We start from the raw sequence: 24233 nt of genomic DNA, 5'->3' as shown, positions 1-24233 counted from the left end.
TCATTAAAAAACATCATAGTATAGCATGTCGTCCAAAATCATGAAAAAATGTCATAGTATATAACATGTCGTCTGAAATCATTAAAACACGTCATAATATAGCATGTAGTCCGAAGTCATGAAAAAACGTAGTAGTACATAATGTTTTGTAAAGTCAGTCCAGCATGGTTTAAAGCACAGTGGGCAGTTTGAAGAGAAGAACAACAGAGATTATTTGCTTTCAAATGAAGCTTTAATGTCTTCTCTCGCTCTGTCCGTCTCCAGGCTTTGACTCGGGCATCAGGAAGGTGGTGAGTTATTAATCTGCCACCACCCGGCGGATCTGTGGGAAATCCATCTTAGACAACAACTGCGTCAACCTTTTCTCCTCCATCCTCATCGCACTCATCCTGCCTGGGCTGCGGTGGGGGATGTGGCCACACATGGAGATCACCTCTGCTGGCCATTTAAGAAGCAATGTGCGATTGAACATGTTCCTTGAAGTCGACAAGTTAATGATATTTTCTGTCTGAGAGTATTACTTAGCAAGAAAGCTTCCTCTTATTGGTCACTGCAAGTGTTCATTGGTAATGTTGGAACGCCCTCTGGTGGACAGACTGTGTAACAGCCACATGCTGACAGTGGCATTCAAGCATAAACCTGTTCATACAGTGTAGAGGTACATAGGAAATATTAATAAGCAGCTGATTTTGAGCACTAGAATTTAACTGTAATTCTGATATTAAAAAGTATAATGAATATAATAATTTGTATTTGTGATTTACCCACAATATGAAGTCAGTTAAATCGTCTACTTAAGAGACAAACATCTAAAACAAAGGCCTGTGACCTGTAGTGACCTGTAGTGACCTGTAGTGACCTGGTGTGGTTACAGTGTGTGAGGTGGAGAACAGAGTGGACAGACAGCGGCAGGTTTCCAGAGGTATTACTGTTTTTATTTCAGAGTGTCTGAGAGAAAAGGCACTAAACCAAACCGGGAGAGTGACACTGACGTCGAATGAGAGAAAGATGCAAAGGAGTCAGGTTTAAATTAACAGATATAAAGTTTACAGCATACAAACACACTCAACACTCTCTCTCACACACACACACACACACACAAACACACACACAGCCTCCTATCTACACGTCTCCTCACTAACAAAATACAGCAGAGTGGAGACAGCCGGAGCTGTTAAAGGAAAATTCCCCCAAACAAACATGTTTTATCAGATTATCTGAACAGAACGTCACGTCCACGCGAGTTCTGACATCACGGAGTGTTTAACAGCAGAAATAAATGTACATGTAGTGTTTCATTGTTCCTTTAAACCCTCTGAAAGCTTCACCAACGTCTCAAAGAACCCAACAACAAAATAAAGAAATCATAAATAACATTATACAGAGAATAAATGTATAAACCTCATTCAGACAGGATCAAGACTACAAATATTCACTGTGCTCCTGTGTCATTTAATATCAGGATGTGGTCTGCAAGAGACAAGTCTCCACTGGGGGGCGCCACAGATTTGAAGTGAAGGCAAATAAATTACAATTAAATCAAAGGGGGCTTGAGAGCTGCAACAACTAACCGAATAATCAATCAGTCGTCAACTATTAAATCAGTCACCAACTAATTTGATAATCTCTTCATCAGTTTGAGTAATGTTTAAAGAAAGAAACAGTCAAAATATTTTCTGAGTCCGGGTGGGTGAATATTGTCTCTTTGCTGTGACAGTAAACTGAACGTCTCCCAGCTGTAGACAAAATGAGATGTTTGAGGACGTCGTGTTGGACTTCAGGAAACACTGACGGACCTTTTCTTTGTTTTCTGATACTTAATGAACTAAACAACAACAGATTAATCAACAAAGAAATAAATTGCGAATCGCAGCTTCGCTGTAGAGTCCTGCTTGTACTCCTTCTGATTGTAATAACAATAATAATAAGAATAATTATAAGAAGAAGAATAATATTGTGATTATCTTTGCATCCGACTGTGCCTCCTTCATCTTCTCTTACAACATAAGTTAAACAAAAGCTTACACACTGTTTCATTTTGTAAACAAATATTCGTTGTTTGGTCGTCAGTTTAATTTGGTGAACGTCCTTCACTGTATTTCAGATTCAGCGCAGCTTATCTTTAGTTTTCAAACTTGACTCCAGAGAAAAACAGAAACTTTTAGCAGCACTGGAACAGCTTTTAGTTTCTGGAGCCACAACGACGGAGCAACAGAATCTGAGACTTAGAGAATAGTTGTAATATTTTAATTAGAAAAAAAGAAATGTGGTTATAATTTTGGGGAGGGGAAGAAACACTAAAAAAATTTCAGGTGATGTCAATATTTAAGAAGAACAAAGTTAAATGCTGAAAAAATCAATCTGAAGAAAACTTAAATATTTGGAGATGAAGTCTTATTTTTCAAATTATTGTAATGACAAAGGAGTTATGAGGGTGTGTGATTATAAAAAAAGAAAGTCATAAAAGTGGAAAAATTTGGAATGTTATGAAAATAAAATTTAAAAAATTCTGAGACAAAAAGTATTTTGAAAATGGTCATGAGTTTTGGCGGCAGAGGGTGCAGAATTTTCAGGTGAAGTCAATATTTAACAAGAAAAAAGTTTCATGTTGAAAAAGTCAAAATTTAAGGAAAAATTAAATATTTTGAGAGTCTGAAATTTGCGAGAATAAAGTTGCAATTTTGAGAAAAAATATTTTGCAATAATAATGGACGAGTCACGAAAATGTGTAGTTTTAGGACAGAAATATTTTAAGAATCAAGTCATATTTACAGATTTATTTTCTTATTCAGAATTAGATTTTTAACCCCAAAATTTAATCTCTCTCCATGACTTTAATCTCAAAAATATTCAACTTGACTCTTGAAATAAATTTTCTTTTAAAGTTCCAACTTTAACGTCAATTTCTGTTTTTTTTCCTCATAAAATTTTGACTAATTTTTGTAAATTTTTTGGTATTTTTTTTCCTCGTTTCATGACTTTGTTCTCATGATACGACTTCTTTCTAAATATTTCAACTCTAATCTCTAAATCTCAGAGGAGCGGCTCTGATGCTCTGTCGTTGGTCCAGAAAAGTGTTTTTATTTGGAACTGAAAAATCAGAATGAATTTTTTTCAGCCCTGTTAAACTCTGATTTCATGATTGAAGGGAGAGGAAAAATAAATCCAAACTCCTCAGACGGGTTCAAACGCCACCACATTTAAATCCTTCATGTTAGCTGTCTTCACACGTCGTCACACGTCGTCACATGTCGTCACTTGTCGTCACATGTTGTCACTTGTCGTCACATGTCGGAGTGTTTCATGTTTTAATAAAGTAAAATTCATATTTCAGATTCAAACTCAACAGAAACCAACAACAGATCACTGACGTCAGTCGCTCAGCTGAAAACAACCACAGGTACTCTGTCACACACAGAAACACACTCACACAGGAGGAGGAGGGGGAGGGGGGAGCAGGGTGGGGCGGGGCTTCAGGGCGGAGTCTGCTGTGATTGGAGGGCGGGGCTGTCCGTCAGTCACAGCTGGTCTTTGTAGTAGCCGAGCTTGGCGAAGGACATTTCTCTGCGCAGCTGCATCACCTCCCAGAACATCTGCTCCGCTGCAGACACACAACACCAGGTCACATGTTGGTCACATGATGGTCACATGACAGTCACATGATGGTCACATGGTAAAATATGTTTTACGGTGCAGCTGACAGAATGTTAATCTTTTTATCAGACAGAAGGTCATAAAGTTTTAATAAATGGCGTTCAGGGTTTTCAAACACCCACACTTAATTATCTTTAGAGAAACTTCCTGTCCTGAATATCTGTGAACACATCAGAGGCACAAACTGCTGTTTCTTCATATCACCCTGTGTGATGATGGCGGCCATTATCATGTTGCTGAAATGTGGCCTTAAACTTTGACAGTCACATGATGGTCACATGGTAAAATATGTTTTACGGTGCAGCTGACAGAATGTTAATCTTTTTATCAGACAGAAGGTCATAAAGTTTTAATAAATGGCGTTCAGGGTTTTCAAACACCCACACTTAATTATCTTTAGAGAAACTTCCTGTCCTGAATATCTGTGAACACATCAGAGGCACAAACTGCTGTTTCTTCATATCACCCTGTGTGATGATGGCGGCCATTATCATGTTGCTGAAATGTGGCCTTAAACTTGTTTTTCATGGCTGATAAACAAAACTGTATCGAACAAGTAAAACAGTCGTCGATCACAGTGCGAACAGTCGACCCGAAGTTGAAGCTACATGTTTTTCCTCTCACCTGGGCGCTGTTTATCAGGTCCTGTTTATACGACAACGATTTCAACGGAAAACGGTAAACTTTAGTTGCGTTTTGGCCGATCGTTTACACGACAGCGGCATTTTGGGCGCCTGAAAACGTTTTGAAAACGGTTTCCAGAGTGCAATTTTTGGAAACGGCAGCATTTCCGTTGTCATGGAAACTTGCAATATGCAGTTCCTCTGAAAACTGAGACTTTCCGCACATGCTCATTACGGTTCCAGTCACTAGGCATGTGCGAGAAAGTCGACCATCACAACAACAATGCCGAGCTCTGTTTGTGCTGCTCACCCTGTTGATTTTATCAACGCTTCTCCAGCAAAGTGTAGATCTACTGTGGCAACTCCACCTCGTCGCGGTCCTCTCCGCTCCTCTCACACACACTCAGCTCTGCGGAGGTCAGGCAAAGCAGGCCGACACTGTGTATCCCAGGACGGGTGTTTAGGTGTGTGTGAGAGGAGCGGCAGTGGTAATGTATAGTTACCTGGGCTTCATCAATCAAATTACGCGTTACTGCCCAACACTGATTATAACTACTGAATAAGAAGGTTTTGGGTATAGCAAAAATAAATAAATAAATAAATAAATAAACTTCAGGTTGTAGCCTTGGCTCAGAAAATTAAACGGTCCTCAAACTGCAGCCTCCGGCACTGCAGCTTTACCTTACTCGATTTTGTGGCTCAGTGTGAACGGAGATCATTTCAACAACGTCGTCATATAAACGCAGAAGTTTTCTAAAACGCAAAGGACAGTGTGAGATGTAAACATTAATGGCGTCCTCCTCAGCTGAGCTGTAACATTAGCTAGCTCAGAGATGCTAGGTGAGCTAGCAGTAGATGCACATTTCCTTCTGCGTGGTGATACAGTTTGGTACAATACTTCTCTCAACTCTCTGTCGTCTGGTTCAATGTTAATGAGGTACACACTGTTGGTTTGTGTGTGTGTGTTTGTGTGTGTGTGAGTCTTACCGTCCTGCTGTTTGACCAGCCCTTGGTGGATATAGCGAATGTAGGTGAAGAAATTACACACAGCTGTGATCTGAGGAAACACACAGACAGTTTGAATCTGAAGTGAAACAGATGTGACGTCATTTCAGTCCAGATGTGATCAGAGAGACGTAAACTGTCACATGATAAAGCTTCAGGTTCGTATTAACTTCAGACTGTGTGTATGACATCACAGCAAAATAAGTGTGTGTGTGTGTGTGTGTGTGTGTGTGTACTCACTCTGTATCTACAGTACGGAGATACGTAGTAGTAATTGGACGAATCTCCAAACTTGATTCTGTGCTTACAGGTTTTGGTCTGACCGCTCAGGGCACATTTTCTATGAGACACACAGAGAGACAGACAGGAAGTTGTTCACGTGTTTCTGTCTCACCATGAAGGAAACTGAATGAATTTACTATCAGCTGAGAGGAGACTAAAGCTCAGAGTGGAGGAAGCGAGGAGAGGAAGTAAGGAGAGAGGGATGACTGTTAGACATTTATCAAGGTTCGTCTCGTCAGGATCACTTTGATAAACCTGGACAGGAGGACGGACTGAAGGTGAGAGGAGGAGGAGGAGGAGGAGGAGGAGGAGGAGGAGGAGCCAGGCGGGACGACTGAGGACAGACAAGATGCTGATGAGACAGAGTCAGACTTACGTGACGAGCTCCGCCCTTCGCCCGCTGGAGGAGGAAGTTGAGGGAAGATGGAGAGATGATGATGAAAGAGTGAAAGCTCGATGAAGAGGAGAAAGAGTTGATAATGTGTGTGTGTGTGTGTGTGTGTGTGTGGTCTCACTTTGGTCCTCCACACTCCACGGCCGACGCTTTGACCACCGGCAGCGGCTGGAAACCCACCGGCTCCACACTGAGTGTGTTCTGCTCCACGGCTTCCAAGATGGCCGAACCAAGCTGAGGGACGAGACATCACAGGAGAGGACAGAGAGTCACAGGAGAGGACAGTAAATCACAGGAGAGGACAGAGAGTCACAGGAGAGGACAGAGAGTCACAGGAGAGGACAGCGAGTCACAGGAGAGGACAGAGAGTCACAGGAGAGGACAGTAAATCACAGGAGAGGACAGAGAGTCACAGGAGAGGACAGAGAGTCACAGGAGAGGACAGAGAGTCACAGGAGAGGACAGCGAGTCACAGGAGAGGACAGAGAGTCACAGGAGAGGACAGCGAGTCACAGGAGAGGACAGAGAGTCACAGGAGAGGACAGTGAGTCACAGGAGAGGACAGCGAGTTACAGGAGAGGACAGTGAGTCACAGGAGAGGACAGCGAGTTACAGGAGAGGACAGAGAGTCACAGGAGAGGACAGCGAGTCACAGGAGAGGACAGTGAGTCACAGGAGAGGACAGCGAGTTACAGGAGAGGACAGAGAGTCACAGGAGAGGACAGTGAGTCACAGGAGAGGACAGTGAGTCACAGGAGAGGACAGAGAGTCACAGGAGAGGACACGTACGTACCTCGCTCTTGCTGAAGGTGAGACAGGGGTAGATGTCCTCACGGTAAACTCTCTCCAGGAAGCAGCAGCTGCGGTCGAGCGTCGGCTCCTCCTTCCAGGCCTTGAAGTCACTAAACAGCTGACTGTCCACCTACATGTCCAACAGGACAGGGTCACACCTCACATACAGCAGAGACAGACTGACACATACAGAATATTAAGCTGTGATCATACAGCGAGCTCTCTCACCTCTCTACACTCCCGTACGATTGGCTGCGTGGCCGACGGGTCGGGCTGCGTCCCCAGGATGGCGGAGGACGTGCTCTTGTTCCTGCTGTGGCCCTTCCTGAAGGGAGTCTTTACTCCTGTAGATGGGAGCTCACCCAGAGGGGAGGTGGGGGAGGACAGCACGAGTGTCTTCAGAGCCTGGACCTCCGCCTGGAGGACGTCAATCTGACGAGGAGGAAAAATGATGTTGCTAATCTGAGCGATGGAAACTGACCCAACATACAGGACTGAACAGGAAGTGAGTCACCAATTCAGTATCTGACCAAATGTCTCCCCTTCTGTTCCTGAGATATGACGTTAAAACATGATGATGTCACAGTCAAGCTGACCTTTGACCTTTTGACCTTCATTATTTCATCCTGTCAGACATTTGTGTCAAGTTTGGTCAGAATTAGTGAATGAATTATTCAGTTATGGCCAAAAACATGTTTTGTGAGGTCACACTGACCTTTGACCTTCAACCACCAAATTCTGATCAGTTTATTTTTCAGTCCAAGTGACGTTTGTGCCAAATTTGAAGAAATTCTCTTGAGGCATTCTTGAGATATTGCGTTGACATGGGACGGACAGACGGACAACCGGAAAATATAACGTTGTGTTCACACCAAAATAACGCACAAGTTTTAACGCTAGAATACTTTGTGCTGACTCACTTCATACGTGCAAATTATCGCGTTACACATTTGTGAAATCACTGAATTGATGAGTGAAGTTCCACTGATACGTCCCTGGAGGATCTCAATGCTGATTGGCTATTGTGGCACAAATCAGTCACTGAAGTTCAGATTTTTCTTGGGAAAAAACGTACGACACGAAACCACGCTATTCGCTTCATTTGCGTATTTGCATCATTTGTGACGCACCCATTGCTCAGCTGGTGGGAAATCACGTCTAATCATGTCTTTAAATTGACTTTACAGGTAAGTTTTCTACTAACACTCTTCACAGGCTCTAAAAATCCCTGAGTGTCAATATCTCCATATGTTTGTGACGCAGGTCGACGTCACGATGACGATAATAAAACATTATATTGTGCAGCCTTATTTTGAAAAATCTGTTTTTTCTCTGACGTCTAAAATGGATTTATGAACCATTTAAACTCTACGAACAGATATCTATACATAAATGTAAAGTCTGTGGGTGACCGGACAAGATTTGTATCTGAAGTTCTGGTTTCCATTTGTAGTCTGAGTAGTTTGAGCGGACTTTGGTTGCAGGTTAACGGTTCCTGTGGAGAATAAAAGAGGCCGAACTCATTAGCTATCGTCTAGATGATCGTATTATCTATTGTGTATTTTTTTTTTTATATTTATTTATGTGCAGATATGAAGCAGATCAGAAGACGTCTTAAACATCTAGATATTTGCTGTCTCCACAGGAACCATCGAAACATTGACCACAGAGGTTAAATCATCTTCAGACCGATCGCTGATGGTTCTGAGATTATGGACGTGTATTCTGGGTGGACATCAGAGACAATGACATCATCAGGAAGTTCAAGTTACACTGAACAATATCAGTGTGTTTCATGTCTGTGTTCATGTTTCACTGAGAGATGAAGAGGAGGAGAGTTTGAGCGTATTTAATCCAGTGTGTGTGTGTGTGTGTGTGTGTGTGTGTGTGTTTAGTGTCGTCACCTTTCCCAGAGCTTCCTTCAGTTGTTTCTCTGCGTTTGCCTGTTTGACGTTTGCTTCTCTCACCATCTTATGGGCCTCCTGCAAAAACACACACACACACACACACACACACACACACACACACACACACACACACACACACAGAGTTCAGTACTTGTGGATCCATTCTTCAGTCATGATTGATCTGTGTTTGGGTTCAATATTCATTCTGATGGTGAAGCAGCGTCTACACAAGCTCAGTGTGTTAAAGGACCAGTTCACTCTAAAATAAGCATAAAAACACGACAGTAACAGGAAGTAAAGGAACTGATAGTGAACACTGGTTCTGAGCTGCGAACATGTCGACTACAGAAACACACACCTACACAGAGAGAGAGGAGTCCCAGCACCTTCTATGAGGAAAAGGCCAAAGGAGGAGGAGTGTGAGGAGGAAAGGAACAAACACCCGGACAGATTCAGTCTCAACGTCCAGCAGCAGAAAACGTTTCCTCAGCGGGGACGAATCTGCAGCTCTGAGCTGAACACTATCGAACTCAACAAACTTTGTTATTTCCATAAACACTTCTTCTGCCTTTAAAGTTTAAAATCACATTTAGTCGTCCCTTTTTTAACCATTGTCCTGCAGCAGCAGAAAAAGACTTGTATCAACAGTCTTTTATTTGACACCATCGTGTTCTGGTGGCATCTCAGCACACTGAACTGTCAGCTCTGTCACATGACTTCACCGCAGCACAGACAGTTTGGGTCGTAGCTGCTGCTGAAGTGTGAGCTCTGTGACAGGGACAGCAGACTGGCAGGGCTAACGGTTAGCATCACACGGCTAACATTTCCAGAGGTTATTTACAGGTTTAACGACAGTCAGGCTGTTTCAGTGTCAGTGTCAGTTTGTTGGGACTGTTTAAGGGCTTGGTATCAGATGCTAGCTGCTGTGTTAGCTTGTGCTAACCAGGCAGATGTTAAAGTGACTGTTCGTCAGAGGTAGAGCAGCTCCAGAGAGAGTTGAGACGATCCAGGATCAGAACAGGACCAGGATCAGAGCAGGACCAGGATCAGAGCAGGACCAGGATCAGAGCAGGACCAGGATCGCATGCAGGTATCATTTGACTGGAGATGTTTCACCTGGCACTGGGTTATTTTGGTTGAAACCTTGAAGGTATCCAGTGACAACACTCAGCTCTACACTTCAACCTGTGTTGTGTGTATTCAGCTTAGACAGTAATTAAAACGATAAAGTAAATGTAATGATGTAATAATTAATATTTAATGATAAATATCTGAAAGTAAATTAGGATTTGAAGAAGATGAGGAGAATGTTTGTGTTTGTGTTTGTGTGTTTGTGTTATGTTTAGATTTATTTTATGACTCATTTTATTCAGTATCAACACATTTACTTTATATTTGTCAACTACTATTTGACTTAAATATTCATTTATTTTTTTAAATCACCTTATTTCTGACACTGTTTTAATCTGAAAATACAATCCTGTGTCTTTTATATCGTCTGATTTATATCTGTGAATTCTTTCATATGAATTGAGACGAGCATCAGCACAAAATTAAACAGCAGTAATAATCTTCTTTGGCTCAATAAAATATTTATAATAGAAAGTAAATTATTATTTCTGATAAATATGATAAAGCGATCAGTAAACATTAAAATAAGGCCGATGAAACTAAACTCCAGACACAGAGAGAAGAACATGGTGTGTAGAGACACCCGGAGGATCGAGGCAGTAAATATTTAAAACTCGCTTCCCAATGACCTCACGACGCCTCCGCTTCACGTCTCTGCTGCCAAAAACATAAAGAGCAACAAATCCCATCTGAATCTGTTTCAGTCAGTCTGTCCGGTGTCTGTCTGGCCGCTGCCTCAGGAGGAAGGGAAACAGGAAGCAGAGGAAGAAACGGACGGACAGAGAGACGGAGGGATGGAGGGAGGAGAGGCGGACCGACCTGGAAGAGACTGGCGGTGAGCTCCTCCAGCTCCTGGCCGAGCTGGTCTCTGACTTTAGACAACCTCTCACACTCCTCATCTTTCAACAGCAGCTCCTTCCACACACACATGCACACAAAGAAAACAACACAACAGAAAAACAACAAGCCGCCAAATGAAAACACATGAACATAAAATCAAAGCATGACAACATACAAAGAAATGAAGAAATAAAAATTAGTGAGATGTGTTGAATGGCTCGCTTCATCTTAAATAAAAACAAAAAATGAGGGATGTCATGATCAAGTTTCAGCAGCGTGGAGGCAAAAAAACACAAGAGACTGTGTCACTGAGCTGAAACCAGTAACTTATAACTTCTGTAAATAATAAATATACAATCTCATGCAGCATTTTGCTGTCGTTTATGGCGTGTGGTGTTTGGCAGCAGGCAGAGTGTGAGGTGGAGAACTAAATGACGGCTGCACTTGTCGCGTCACTGTGCAGGTTAAAACACGTGTGACATCTGAAGTAAAACAAAGGATCAGATCAGACTCTTTACAGCTCAACAAGGCCGATCAGTTAGAAAACGTCTCAACCAGCCCTGATACTGATCTGTAACATCAGGTCGAGACATCCTCGCAAAAAACTATAAAATAAATGCATTTAAAATAAAACAGAATATAACATGATGTTAACGTGAATAATGAGATGAAGTGACGCCTCACAAACACACACACTCTCTGTCCAACTACACGCACACTTACATTCAATTCTGAATACAAATTAAGGTAAAAACCAGTGTGTGTGTGTGTGTGTGTGTGTGTGTGTGTGTGTGTCCTACCCTCTGAGCCTTGGCCAGCTCCTCCTTCAGCCTCTCGTATCCTTTCTCTCGGACCTCCATCACCGACGGGCTGCGCAGCCGCGACAGGCTGTCGCTCAAGGCGCTGCATTCCTCGCTGTCCTCTCCGGACAGGAAGTTGCCATCGGCTGACTCCGCCTCCTGGCCTGGCACACTGTGCAGCCAGCGTGACCAGGGACACAAGGTTGGTCAGGTACGGATAACATTCAAGTCTCTGGACACTATTTTTTTATGAACAGGAATCTACGAACATTCTGCCTCCACAGCTGCAGCTGAAGTTATTTGCAGTGTTGATTAAAATCTTTAAACAGTGTCGAATAAACGACACGAAAATACTCAGCTGCGAATATTTCACATCAAAACTATTCATACCAGTAGGGATTCATACCTCATTTGAACTCTGTTTTTAGCCTCATTGTAGCCTGGACGTTTTTCCAAACAACTTTTTATGTCGGGGCTTCAGGACACTTGGATCACTACGGACGAGCAGTATGGAGATATTTTGTGGTTTCAATGATGTTTTCAAGTGATGTGAGGACTCTAAAACTTCACCTGAGCCTCCCTCGGCATATGGGTGAGTAGATAACGGCTGAATTTTCAGTTTTGGCTGCACTATGCCTTTAAAGCGAGATGCTACTAGTATCATATAAAGTCTTAAACTCAACAACATTCAGTTCAACATTATGAAAACAGAGAAAAGCTGCAAATATCTGGCTCTCTGTATTAACGATCGATGATAAAAACAGTTACAGACATTCATTTGAGATTAATCACTGAATCATTTTACGTCTCTCAGCCTCGACAGATGAATCTGACGTCAGTGTATTTTCTTTACCTTCCATTGTGACTGTGCCGTGGTGTGGAGTACACCGGCTGCGTGGGGAGCTGATCGGCCCGCAGGGAGGTGGGGCGGGCAGTAGGGGGTGCTCCCAGAGAGTGGGTGCGGTACAGAGAGGTGGGCGGGGTGCTGTGACGAGCAGAGGGGCGCTGCTCCGCTTGGTTCTGCAGAACGACACACAGAGAACCAATAAAGACACTGAACGTTATCAGGAACAATGACAACCCAGAGTTGTGGAGAGGAAGGAGGCACGATATTTGTTTATATGCTGATATCTAACAACTCCTTTGACCAATAACTGATACCGATACATACAGTGTATCCGTCCTTGTCAAAATAAATCATTTAATTTGAACCAGTTCCATGCTGGTGTAAACGAGGTATGTGTGATACACCGTTCTGGCTCTGACGATCGAGTTTGTAAGAATAAACCTGTAACCTCTGCCTGCATGTGATGAGGTGACGGGACCTACCTGAAGATCAGGTGTGGTGGGCGAGGCCAAGTTCACCTCATGGAACCCCTCCAGAGTTTCTGCATTGCTCTGACTGCTGCTGCAGGCCATAGCAGCTGTTCTCAGACATCATACACTCTGCGCACACACACACACACACACACACACACACACACACAGAGACCAGCAGCTGTAAAGTGTTCATTTAAAATGTTGAGTGAGTCACTGACGGCTGAAAAGCTGCTTCAGTCTGCAGACAGAGAATCAGTGACTAACATCAGGGGGGCGAATGAAAAGGCTTCCTCACTGAGACTCTGTCAGATAGTTTTTGACTTTAAAAGTTTGTTTTCAGCACAGAGACATGAGTCACAGAGTCACTGAGTGATCAGTGATGTGTGACAGATGTGGGTGTGGTTTGGTCTGGTTTGCTTTTGCAGGATGCAGCGGTGCATGTTTTGGTGAGCTGTGACCATCGCAGCCCATCAGGCAGATGAAAATATCAAAGGTCAGAATGTGTGGAGGGAAATACACCAGAATAATTAATGAATAGTTTATTAAATAGCCTGATATAATGTGCTCTGTAAGAGATGCTGCCAAGACCAGATTTTCCGTCTGAATCCCTGCAGAGTGCGTCGCTGCCTCTTCAGAGCAAACGCCACAGCATCAGCAGTCAGTAAGACTCAGTGTGTGGGTTTAAATCTTGAAGGTGTGTATGTGTGTGTGTGTGTGTTTTGTACCATAGTGCAGCTGTGGACGGACACACTGGAGGATGATGGAGGGTCGATGGAGGCTCGCAGACAGTCAGTCAGTGTCCAGGTGGTCCTACAGGTGAACGAGTGACTCAGCAAACACACCGACAGGTACAAGCTGTCCTTCACCTGAGAGACACAGAGGATATGATCTTACTTCATCTTCTACAGAGGAGGAGATCACATAAAACCATACTTACATTCTGATAACTGAAACTCAAACAGTATGTTACATTTGTACATTCATGATCTGTAAAGTTTTCAGATGCATCAGTGTTTCATCCAAACGCCCAACAACAACCCTAAATAACACACAGAATACAACTGGGTTACACTAAAATATGACTAACACTGGATTTTTGATGCCAAATATAACATCTTAAAATCCTTTTTTTATACATAAACAAACATTGTCAGTCCCTTGACTTTGGCTGAACTTTCATTTTTGGGTGCACTATCCCTTTAAAAAACAAACATGCCATTAAAGTAAACAATAACTGTCACCTGATAAAGGTCTGATATGAAACAACATAAATAAAGTGACTGTTTTGAAGTTCAAACTATTAAGACTCAAAACAAATAACAACATGTATTAAAACTGTAATCTCAGACACTGCTCCACCTCAAGGGTCCAGGTTTCTCCTCAGTCATCAGTTCAAGCTCCACAGTGTTTAACATATTCAGCGTCATACTTGTGTTTGATCTTTTGTCGTCAAGCTAGTTTTCTGTCTCTGTTAAGTATCTGTCTGTGAGTCACTCTCTCTACTGCAGGAAACAGCTCTTCAATCGCCTACTGCCACTCACGTGGGATAGCTTAATGATTTTCGTGATTTTTTACGGAGACAGATTTGTGTCGATATTATTTGAGTGAGTAGATCAACAATCTGTAAAAATAAAACAACCTCCACAAATACATAAAAAGGTTTGTAAGCTTAAACAGCTATTTTGCAAATATAAAACAGATGTGTAAATATGCAAACAAATTTCTAAAGTAAAAAAACAGACTCGGTGTGCATGAAACAAGTTAGACATTCACAAATGTTTTCATTGTTAATTAATTAAATGTATTCACAGATTTTTTAATGGAATTTGGGCATTTGCAAAACAGTTTTCTGAGTTTATAAATCTTGTTTTTATGTTTGTGGAGGTTGTTTCATATTTACACATTAACACATGGATTATTGATCTGCTCACACCAATAATACACAAATCTATCTCCGTTTATTTTTGGCAACAACAATCATATGAAAGTTTGACAGTGGCACATCTGAAGTCTTTGATCATCAGTAACTTCCTCCGTCTGTCTCCACTACGCACAGGTTAGATATTATAAGACCATAAACTGTGTGAAGGCAGGACGGACTCTGACTTCACTTTCTGGGTCAAACTCCAGCTGACAGACAGAAACAGGAAGTTCACCGCGCGCTGACACACTCCTCGTCAAAGCATCAAGTCTGTTTTCATACCAGAGATCCTCCATCATCATCATCATTATCATCATGGTGTTATTTACATCCTCTCTGTGACATGTTGCTGTCCTACCTTTTGTTTTGTCGACCTCAGCAGTGTGTTTTAACAGCATACCGGTCCCACCTGCTCATTCTGGTGTGTGTGTGTGTGTGTGTGTGTGTGTGTGTGTGTGTGTGTGTGCGTGTGTGTTAAGTGGGTGTGTCTCCAACTGAGTATGTACACAAAAGCTGAAATTCAGCGACTTGCTGAAGAAGACAAATAAAGCCGGTGTGACTCATGAAAACTGACGTCACTGTTTGAGTTTATTTAAAGATCCAGCCGAGGAACAAAGTTTCTGTGTGTGTTTTAATTTCAGTATCATTATGTCAAAGTCGCACCTTCTTCTGTCTGCAGAGACGTCTGTGAACCAATCAACACTGACTATTGATTACTGTTCGTGTGTCAATCAAGAGAACAATCCTCGGCCTCGATGCTTCTTGGACATGATCAATGCCCTGATCACGCAGGAAGTGTTTCAGCAGCTGGAGGCGACTTTTTGTAACCGTTTTTAATGAGAATGAAGCTTTTTGCTCGCTGTTTTTGTGTGACTACACGTCTCATGAGCATGCAACGGTGATGAGAGAGGCGGGGCTTCTGTGGTGGTCACGACAACCAGTTTACAGCTGGTAACCAATGGAGGAGAAACTGGTGGTAGTGGTTGCTGGATACCCAGAGCTATACGACTTTACAAAGCACAGTTAGCACCATCTGAATAGAAAACAGCAGATAAGTGCAGTACTGTAAACGTCCATGATGGAGGAGAAGCTCCTGGACCAACTGGTGGTACTCCCCATGATCCAGCCTCTTTTTTAGGGTCTCATGTACCCACACAGATCTCTGTTTATCTGCTGACAGCCTCTCACCCTCAACCAGAGCTACAGACAGCACCCTCTGCCTCAACATGGCAGCAGCTACACACTGAGTACTGCAGGATACATACAATATATTAACAGTAGAGTGATAGCAAGGGAAGGTTAGGGTGAGGAGGTGAGGAGGTGATGAGGAGGTTGCCTGGCAACAAAAAAGGCACAAAAAGTGTTTTTTATGAGTGGCATTCGATAAAAAATAAAAAAGGCAGTGTGGTGCGTCTCTGTGAACACAACCTAATCCATCTCAGGCCACACTGACTCGTGTCATTGTTTTGATCCAAGTTTGACTGTTGTGTAGAATACAGCTGACAGCGCTGGACTGGTGGTGCATTCAAGGACAATCTGACATCTGAGACTTTGTGAGTCTGCAGCTGAACAGCAGCCTCTTTGATGCGAGGAGCCAAATCACATATAAAATGTATTAACTGGCTGAGGTTTGCTAAGTCAGAGAAAGGTGTTTTTCTCTATTTTCATTATTGTCTCTAAGTCCCATTAAAAAGATCCAAACCAACAGTGAATGCATCACCAACAGGTTCAGTGTATCTACAGTCTGATCTCGTCTTCCTCCGCTGTTGTTAAAGACACGTCAGTGCGTCACATGTTCCTTCATTATCATGAACACACACTGTAGTTTATTTTGACTCAGTCGCACACACACACACGCACACACACACACACACACACAAATACTGACAAGAGCACCAGATGTAGATTAATCCGCCGCTGAAAATGGTCCCCAATAAAGTCACTACATCCTCCTGTCTGTCTGATAAAAACTACAGTGAGCAGCAGTTTGATTAAATCACTGATCAAACTACAGATCAGTGTTTCTAAGGTTTACCTGTTCAGACAGTACACGGACTAACACACTGTTGGTTTTGGCATTCTCATTGGATTTGTTGAGAAAAACAAAAACGTCTTTGATGTTTCTCAACGTGTGCAGCTATAGAAAAGTCCGACATTCCCAACTTATGATTTAAATGTTAAACTATATGAACACAGGATTCGTAAACATGACAGGATGTTCAGCAGATAGTTGGCGGAGGTTAAAACACTGGATAAATAAACGACAGCTAAATTAAACTAAAACTCTGCTTCCTCAGGTCGAGGCATTTCACACAATTATTCATACGGACATATTAAAGGGACAGTTTAGATTCTTTGACGTGGGCTTGTATGAGCTACCTATCATAGTCAATAGGCCCGTTTACGCTGCCTGATCATGGGCAGCACATGGGTGACGTTTTGACGAAATGACCCGTTTCTTTAAAAAGCAGCAGTTAGCAGTTAGCGGCTAACTCAAAGAAGAGGAACAGCAGCTGAAAATGTCGCAAACAGTGAAAACAATGAGGCCCAGGAGCTCCTTATCCTCCAAGCAGAGGACGAGATCAGCCGCCATTAAACAGGGACTAGGGATGGGCATAAATTTTCGATTATCGATGATTGATTGTTAAGGCTTTTGATCGATCACAAATAATTTTGATCGACAGTCGTAGTGTTTCCCCTACAATGCCTGGCATAGGTCCGGCGAGCTGCCATGCCAACGAGACCCTTCCGCCCGGCGAGCACGGCGGCTCGACAGGCCTACGAGACCCCCGCTGGACCTATGCCAGGCAAAAAATCAGAAACAGACGGAGGCTCTCATCGCTCTCCAAAGCCTCGGCGGCTTCCCTTGAGGCCTCTGAAAACACTACACCATTGAAAGACGGAGGTTTTGCTGAAAACTGAAGCCTGTAACTCTGGCTGGCAACGATTGTAAACACCCAGGGGTGAACTGCGCATGCGCACCATTCTTCCTCTTTGGCCGGGGGGGTTGAAGCTCAAAACTGGGGCAGCTGCGCCCTCTTGCGGCGACAGTCTGCACTGCACTCTTTTGTTTTCTCTCTTTTGAAATACTCGCTTATCAATTAATCGATAATTGATCGAATTTTGATCGTTTGCCCATCCCTAACAGGGACGGTACATGATTGTTACTGACATGTTAATGCCGTTGTTGTTTATAAAGTTGTGCCGATGCGTATATGTCACACTAGACGCCCACTGATGTGTTACATGTCTCACCAGTCACGTCTCTTTTGAGCCCACAAAGCTGAGATACAGAGTATAATCACACACAGCAGCAACATGATGTGCCGTCGTTTGGTTCTGTGTACAAATGCAAAGGAAGCATAAAGAAGGGACTTCGTAGCGGCTCTATAGCGCCATCTGTGTGTGAAAAGGGCCAGTGTATTACCCACAGTTGATGTCAGTCAGCACGCTCCAGTGAGTGAGTGTTATACGGGACAGTGTAGAGCCAGAAACACACACGTCCAGGATGTATTACACATGATGATGGACACTGAGAACACACACACACACACACACACACACACACACACACACACACACACACACACAGGTGACAGCATCACACCTGTCAGTCAAACCCAGGTGAAACCCCACCCGCCCTCTTTGTTTCTCTCTGTTTGAGACCATACTGGCTTATCAATTAATGCTGGTGGAGGGATAATTGATGATGAATTTTGATCGTTTAAAGCCCATCCCTAACAGGACGGTACATGATTGTTACTGACATGTTAATGCCGTTGTTGTTTATAAAGTTGTGGATGATATGTCACACTAGGCGCCCACTGATGTGTTACATGTCTCACCAGTCACGTCTCTTTTGAGCCCACAAAGCTGAGATACAGAGTATAATCACACACAGCAGCGACATGATGTGCCGTCGTTTGGTTCTGTGTACAAATGCAAAGGCCACACACACACACACACACACACACACACACAGGTGACAGCATCACACCTGTCAGTCAAACCCAGGTGAAACCCCACCCGCCCTGAACCAACCAATCCCCCCTCTCCCTCTCTCCCCTGTCTCCATGGAGACCAGTCCAGGAGAGCCCGTGGTAACCGGACACGCTGAGGGATGCTGGTGGAGGGTCCGGTTACTCCAGACGCCTGATGAAGGCTCATCCCGAGTGTTTACAGGGTTTAAAACGCAGCCTGACGTCAGACCAAACTCTGACAACCAAACAACGGCCCAAAAATGCAAAATATGCAAATATAATTTTAATATATGATTCTGTGTCAAACTGTGTCTGTGAGGTTTAAGTACTGACAGGTGTCAGAAGCAGGAACTGAACGTCTGGTCCAGTTTTATTACATTTGTTTACTTATTCTTTAATCAGATATTTGACATGAACTGAAGTATTAATATTAAAGCTGCAGCGATGAGTCGATTAATCAGTCGATCACATTTATTCTGGTGAAACCTGACCCGCAGCTCTGCAGGAGAAGTGCAGCGTGTTCAGCAGGAGACACTAACTGAGTTTAAACTGACAACAGCGCCTCTGTTCATTCACATGATTCGTTCGGCCTGTTATAATGTCGTCTGTGTGCTGCTGACAGGAAGTCAAACCTCGAGCTCAACATATGACTCTAAACTCTGCGGACAGACACGCTGCGTTTTAATGCACCTGTTTCAGAGACGCTCAGCGAGCAGTGGGTTAGGGGCTGTTCTTTATTTATCAGAGGACAGGGTGGATGGGGTGTTACGTTGATTTCTTTTTATCTTGAAACCATGTTTTCATATTTATATAAAATGTAGGTTTAAGAATCGATGAAACAAGCAAACAAGATGGGAGTTCTTACTAAAAAATAAACTGAAAAACAATGCTAATCCTCCTTATGTTTTTTAACAGGATGTTGTGCCAGTGTTTATTTTTTGGTGGTATATTAAATAAGACACGTACAATAAAGTAATTAATAATTCTGATAAAACATCACAACATGATTCCCAACAGAAGCGTTCATTGCACGTTACATGTTCAAGGAGAAATCTGAAAATGTGACAATAATTTCTGTTTTTTTTAGTTTCTGGCTCTGACAAACGATTTTAGATATATTAACCTTTTAAAAACGGACCTTCTGCGGACGGCTGCAGGAGATCGTTGTTTGCATGATTCTGTTTAAATAGGTCTAAAAGGACCATAGTAGCAGAACATTCATTATTTTAGCAGGAGAAAGCTGAAGCTGAAAACACACCAGACGCGTTGTGCTGCAGCTCGTTAAGAGACGACGACACAAAGTTATTGTAACTGAAACATCTGTTCCCCCACCTCTGCGTTAGCTTAGGCCCTGTTTCTCTAAAAACAAAAAAGTCTAAGAAGACACAATGGTGAAAGCATGCACAGATAACTTTGTCTGGATGGACGACGAGGTGGAGTTGCTACAGTAACAGATCTACACTTCACTTCAAATCAACAGGGTGAGCAGCACAAACAGAGCTCGCCATTGTTGTTGTGACACTCGACTTTCTTGCGCATGCCTAGTGACTGGAACCGTAATGAGCATGTGCGAAACGTCTGTTTTCAGAGGAACTGCATATTGCAAGTTTACATGACAACGGAGACGCTGCCATTTCCAAAAAATTGCACTTTGGAACCTGTTTTCAAAACGTTGCGTTTTCAGGCACCCAAAACTGTTTTCAGTTGAAACCGCTGACGTATAAACAGGACTTCAAAATCATGTGTACAGCCTCAACTGAAGTCGGTTTCTCAGCTGAAGAGCTGATCTCCAGAGCTGTGACTCAACAGGAAGTATCTTTTTATCCATTGTCTTTATTATGACGGGACTGTTTCTCGACCTCAACAAGTCCCTCCTCATTCATTCTTCATCACACACGAGACACAGCAACAGAGTTCTCTTTATACATCCATGGTGAGGAGAGGAGTCGAGCTGCTACAGGAGCAGAGAAGAAGAGCTGCTACAGGAGCTGGTCTGTACAAGCAGAGAGCGAGTGGGGGAAAATGCATTTACTTCCGGGGCAGCGAGGTTGGAAATGTCACAGTGGCGTGAAGTGCCATGAGGCGGCGCATCCAGGAGTGCCAACGCATGTCTTGTGGGGTTGTACATTGTAAATAATAGGTGTACTTTTTGAAACGCAGCGTTCTGCACCAGTGTGTTTAGGCCTTAAGGCTTCTGTCTTCCCTCTCATCAGGTCATGACCTCACATTACTTCACTGTATCTGCTGAGCAAACAGTGTTTTGCTGTAATTACACCAGAATTTTCCCGTGATGGCCGCAGGAAATTGTAGTTTGTGTAATTCTGTATATATCAATCTTAAATAAAAACCATAATAGCGAGAACATTCATTCTTTCTGCAGCAGAAAGCTAACGCCTGGTTCACACTAGAAGCGGCAAACAGTGCGGATTTTCCATGGAGCGCTGCCCTCTTGCGTTCAGCGCCCATGTTAACCAATTAGGCAGTTTATACTGGACGCAATGTGGTGTTGTTTGGTGGTACGGCACAATGCAGCATGAAGAGTCCAGGACGACTCGCGATCTTGTTTTGTTTTTTTCTTCACATGTTCTGAGTGAATCTGGCAAGAAAACGCTCTGATAATTTATTTTAAATGATATAAATAGTAGATATAAATAGATATAGATTGGCGACTTTACGCAGGCACCTTACCATCTATATGACTTAAAGACAAGAGTATCTCCCAGTGTCTCAAACCCAAAACAAAGTAAAAGTGGATTAAACTAAACAAGCGGGTCATGTTTGCTTCCATTATATCGAGCTCTCAAGAAAGGAATGAAAGCGTCTGTTGTTCTATTGCTCTCTTAACTCAGAAAAAAAAATTACACCGAAAAACAGAAAAAAAAACCCACGGAGAACAGAAAAATAAAAAATTACTCAAAAAAAAGGAAAAAACAACAACACGAAAAACAGAAAAAAATACCACGAAAAACAAAAAAAAAATTTACTCCAAAAAACAGAAAAAACCCCCCCCACGGAAAACAGAAAAATAAAAAATTACTCAAAAAAAAGAAAAAAAAAGGAAAAAATTACACTGAAAAACAGAAGAAAATTACTCCAAAACACAGAAAAAAATTACACCGAAACCCAGAAAAAAACCCCCACGGAAAACAGAAAAATAAAAAATTACTCAAAAAAATAAAAAATTACCACAAAAAACAGAAGAGAAAAAAATACTCCGAAAAACAGAAAAAATTGCTCAATAAAACAGATTTTTTTAATTTGTCAAGTGAATGCAATACACTTCCATAAGATGATGATTAAAATTAAAAAATAAATAACAGAACATTTAACAACAGTTCTCTGTCCCTCCTCTGTGATTAAAACATGATCTGTCCCAGCTCCTGCTCTGCGCCACCTCCTCCCCTCATTAGTAATGAACAGTCCCTTAGCATGTGTTAGCATAAGGTTAGAACACTGAGCTAACATGCTAACAGCTAGTGAACAAGGGGGGGGGCTAACGTTGAGAAGCTAACAGTGTTACCTGACACTGACACATGAAAGATGCATGACAGCAACATGTTCACTGTGTGTCTGCGCTGCGGGCTCGAGCTCATGCTAACGGTGCGTTTACAGCAGATTAGCTAACGTTAACGTTAGTAGCGACACACAGAGGGGAGGCGTTAGCATCTCTGTCAGCTGTAACATGCTAGGCAGAGATAACACATATGGAAACATCACAGCAGCTACACACACAGCGCACTGACCGCCGTTAAAACCGTTAATATAACTGTTAGTCTGAAGCTGGGGATTAACGTTAGTGATGAGGGGGAGACCCTGCTTCCATTATCGGCCACCGTACAAACCCGACCACGGCGAGCTAATTCCGCCAACATGACGAAAAATAGAAGATTTATTATGAGTAGATCAAATGTTAATAACGTGAGATGTGTGTTAACAGTGGTGGCGAGGGCGTGTGGGGGCTTGGCTGTGAGGAGAAGGGCAGAGACAGTGCGACAGACGGCTCAGTGTCCGATAATGGGCGCATCTAACGTAATGGTGCATTTGCGTGTCGCTAAGCTAGCTAGCTAGCGGGCTGAGCAAGTTTACCGGACACATCTACGAATAACAACAACAGTAACGGTAATAACACGGTAGCTGCGGACTCACCGGGTCTCTGTGAGGGCAGCAGCCGGGCCGGCGGTGTCTTCCTCCCGGTACCGTGCAGGACAAGCCCGTGAGACAAACAAACGGTCACACCGGAGCGGTTGTTGACGCAGACCGGAGCAGGTTACTCCAACTGACGGGAGGGGCGTTTAGGGACAACTGGGAAACTAGAGCATCAGCGTTACCTTATTGTGATGCGTGTATGCAGGCAGATGAAACAGTGATATGAAGTGAAGCCACAAAATTATGATGAATAAAATGTTAAATAATCTCCAGATGAAGTCATTAACACAGGACAACAGTACATGTTTGATTATGTCATAAAATAAAAAATAAGACAGACTATTAACATTAAAATTGGATGTGAAAATAAACAGGAAAAATACACAAATATTATATTAAATCTCCAAACTATTGTTCCACATCAGAACAAGAGCAGGGGTCGGTGCCACATGTGACTCTTTGGCCCCACTCAGGCGGCTCCCTGTGACTTGGAAATGGAAATTAATAACATTATCTTTAAAGATTTAATTTTCATTCATCACTGCTGTAGACCGAAAGAAATGTTTTAACATTTCACCAGCTAAGGTGTGCCTCGTCACTCCACAGCCTGCTGCCTTTTCCTGAATTTTGCCAAACTAGAATAACAATGGTTAATCTTGAGTCTCTTTTCACTGAGTTCACTGAGATGTCCAAATATAAAGAAAGGGGGGAAGAAAGTGAGAATGTAATATTGTGTGGACAGATTTATTTGGTTTCATCATCAACGCTGCAAAGATAAAGAACCAAATAATCATAAAAGCCTTCAGAGCGACCAGGTGGTGTTAAAACATATTAATGAAAGCTTATTTAGACCTTTGGTTAATTTAGACTGAACAGACTGTGTTTGTTTGTTTTTTGCAGCTCCAGGTTTTTTATTTATTTATTTATTTTTATTTTTTGTTTTGGCCAAAAATGGATCTTTTGACAGTAAAGGCGATAGAGCTCTGATCTATAGCATATATTAATTAATCATGTTGTGTTTTACATTGTTTGTTTTGGAGCTGCATATTTTTGACTTTGTATTTTTGTTTTAATGATACCTGTGTGGGCCCAGAGTCTCTTGGAAAAGAGGTTTTTGTGGTTGAATAAAGGTTTGTTCAAACACTGTATCACAGACCACAGCCTGTGTGCAGTGATGATGCTTCAGGCTGCAGCCAGCAGGGGGCGCTCAGCACAAACAAATCATCAGTGTGACGTCACATATTCATATTCACTGTCAGTATTTATCGACTTCAGTTTTCAGAGGAGGCTGTGCTGAATATCTGCAAACGTGTTTAATAAGTTTTACTGATAACTAATTATGTGCACTTGTTCCTCACTTTGTCTCATTAGCACTGATCTTAATTATACAATTTAATTAGACAAATCTGAGGTACTTTTACTACTTTAATAAATCACG

At 42.5% G+C, this 24233-nt stretch overlaps 1 protein-coding gene across 3 annotated transcripts; it reads right to left on the bottom strand.

Annotated features, from left to right (window-relative positions):
• Positions 1–922: 922 nt before the first annotated feature.
• Positions 923–22937, bottom strand: LOC125883234 (RAB3A interacting protein (rabin3)). 3 transcript variants are annotated; one of them, XM_049567471.1, is made up of 14 exons: positions 22796–22937; positions 13474–13614; positions 12758–12874; positions 12282–12448; positions 11429–11600; positions 10608–10703; positions 8655–8732; positions 6979–7182; positions 6752–6880; positions 6080–6192; positions 5941–5964; positions 5523–5622; positions 5265–5334; positions 923–3601 (listed from the first exon to the last, which is right to left on the bottom strand). In XM_049567471.1, exons 3-14 carry the CDS (start codon positions 12845–12847, stop codon positions 3519–3521), a joined length of 1326 nt encoding a protein of 441 aa, XP_049423428.1. In that variant the 5' UTR covers positions 12848–12874; positions 13474–13614; positions 22796–22937; the 3' UTR covers positions 923–3518. The 3 variants fall into 3 exon arrangements, with proteins under 3 accessions (XP_049423428.1, XP_049423429.1, XP_049423430.1); XM_049567472.1 differs by lacking the exon at positions 5941–5964; XM_049567473.1 differs by lacking the exon at positions 10608–10703.
• Between the last annotated feature and the right edge of the window lie 1296 nt (positions 22938–24233).

Source organism: Epinephelus fuscoguttatus, linkage group LG22 (assembly GCF_011397635.1).
Source record: "Epinephelus fuscoguttatus linkage group LG22, E.fuscoguttatus.final_Chr_v1".
NCBI classification, from domain to species: domain Eukaryota; kingdom Metazoa; phylum Chordata; class Actinopteri; order Perciformes; family Serranidae; genus Epinephelus; species Epinephelus fuscoguttatus.
The sequence above is the reverse complement of the archived record's forward strand: the minus strand, read 5'-3'. Positions and strand labels throughout refer to the sequence as shown.

Bases quoted from the DNA above. Each gene is read 5' to 3' on its own strand.
- LOC125883234 (XM_049567471.1), bottom strand. From the start codon at position 12,847: ATGGCCTGCAGCAGCAGTCAGAGCAATGCAGAAACTCTGGAGGGGTTC. The intron at 8,733-10,607 runs GTCGGTCCGCCT...GTGTTTTTGCAG, and splicing joins TCACCGCCAGTCTCTTCCAG to GAGGCCCATAAGATGGTGAG. The intron at 6,881-6,978 runs GTGAGAGAGCTC...TTGGACATGTAG, and splicing joins TCGTACGGGAGTGTAGAGAG to GTGGACAGTCAGCTGTTTAG.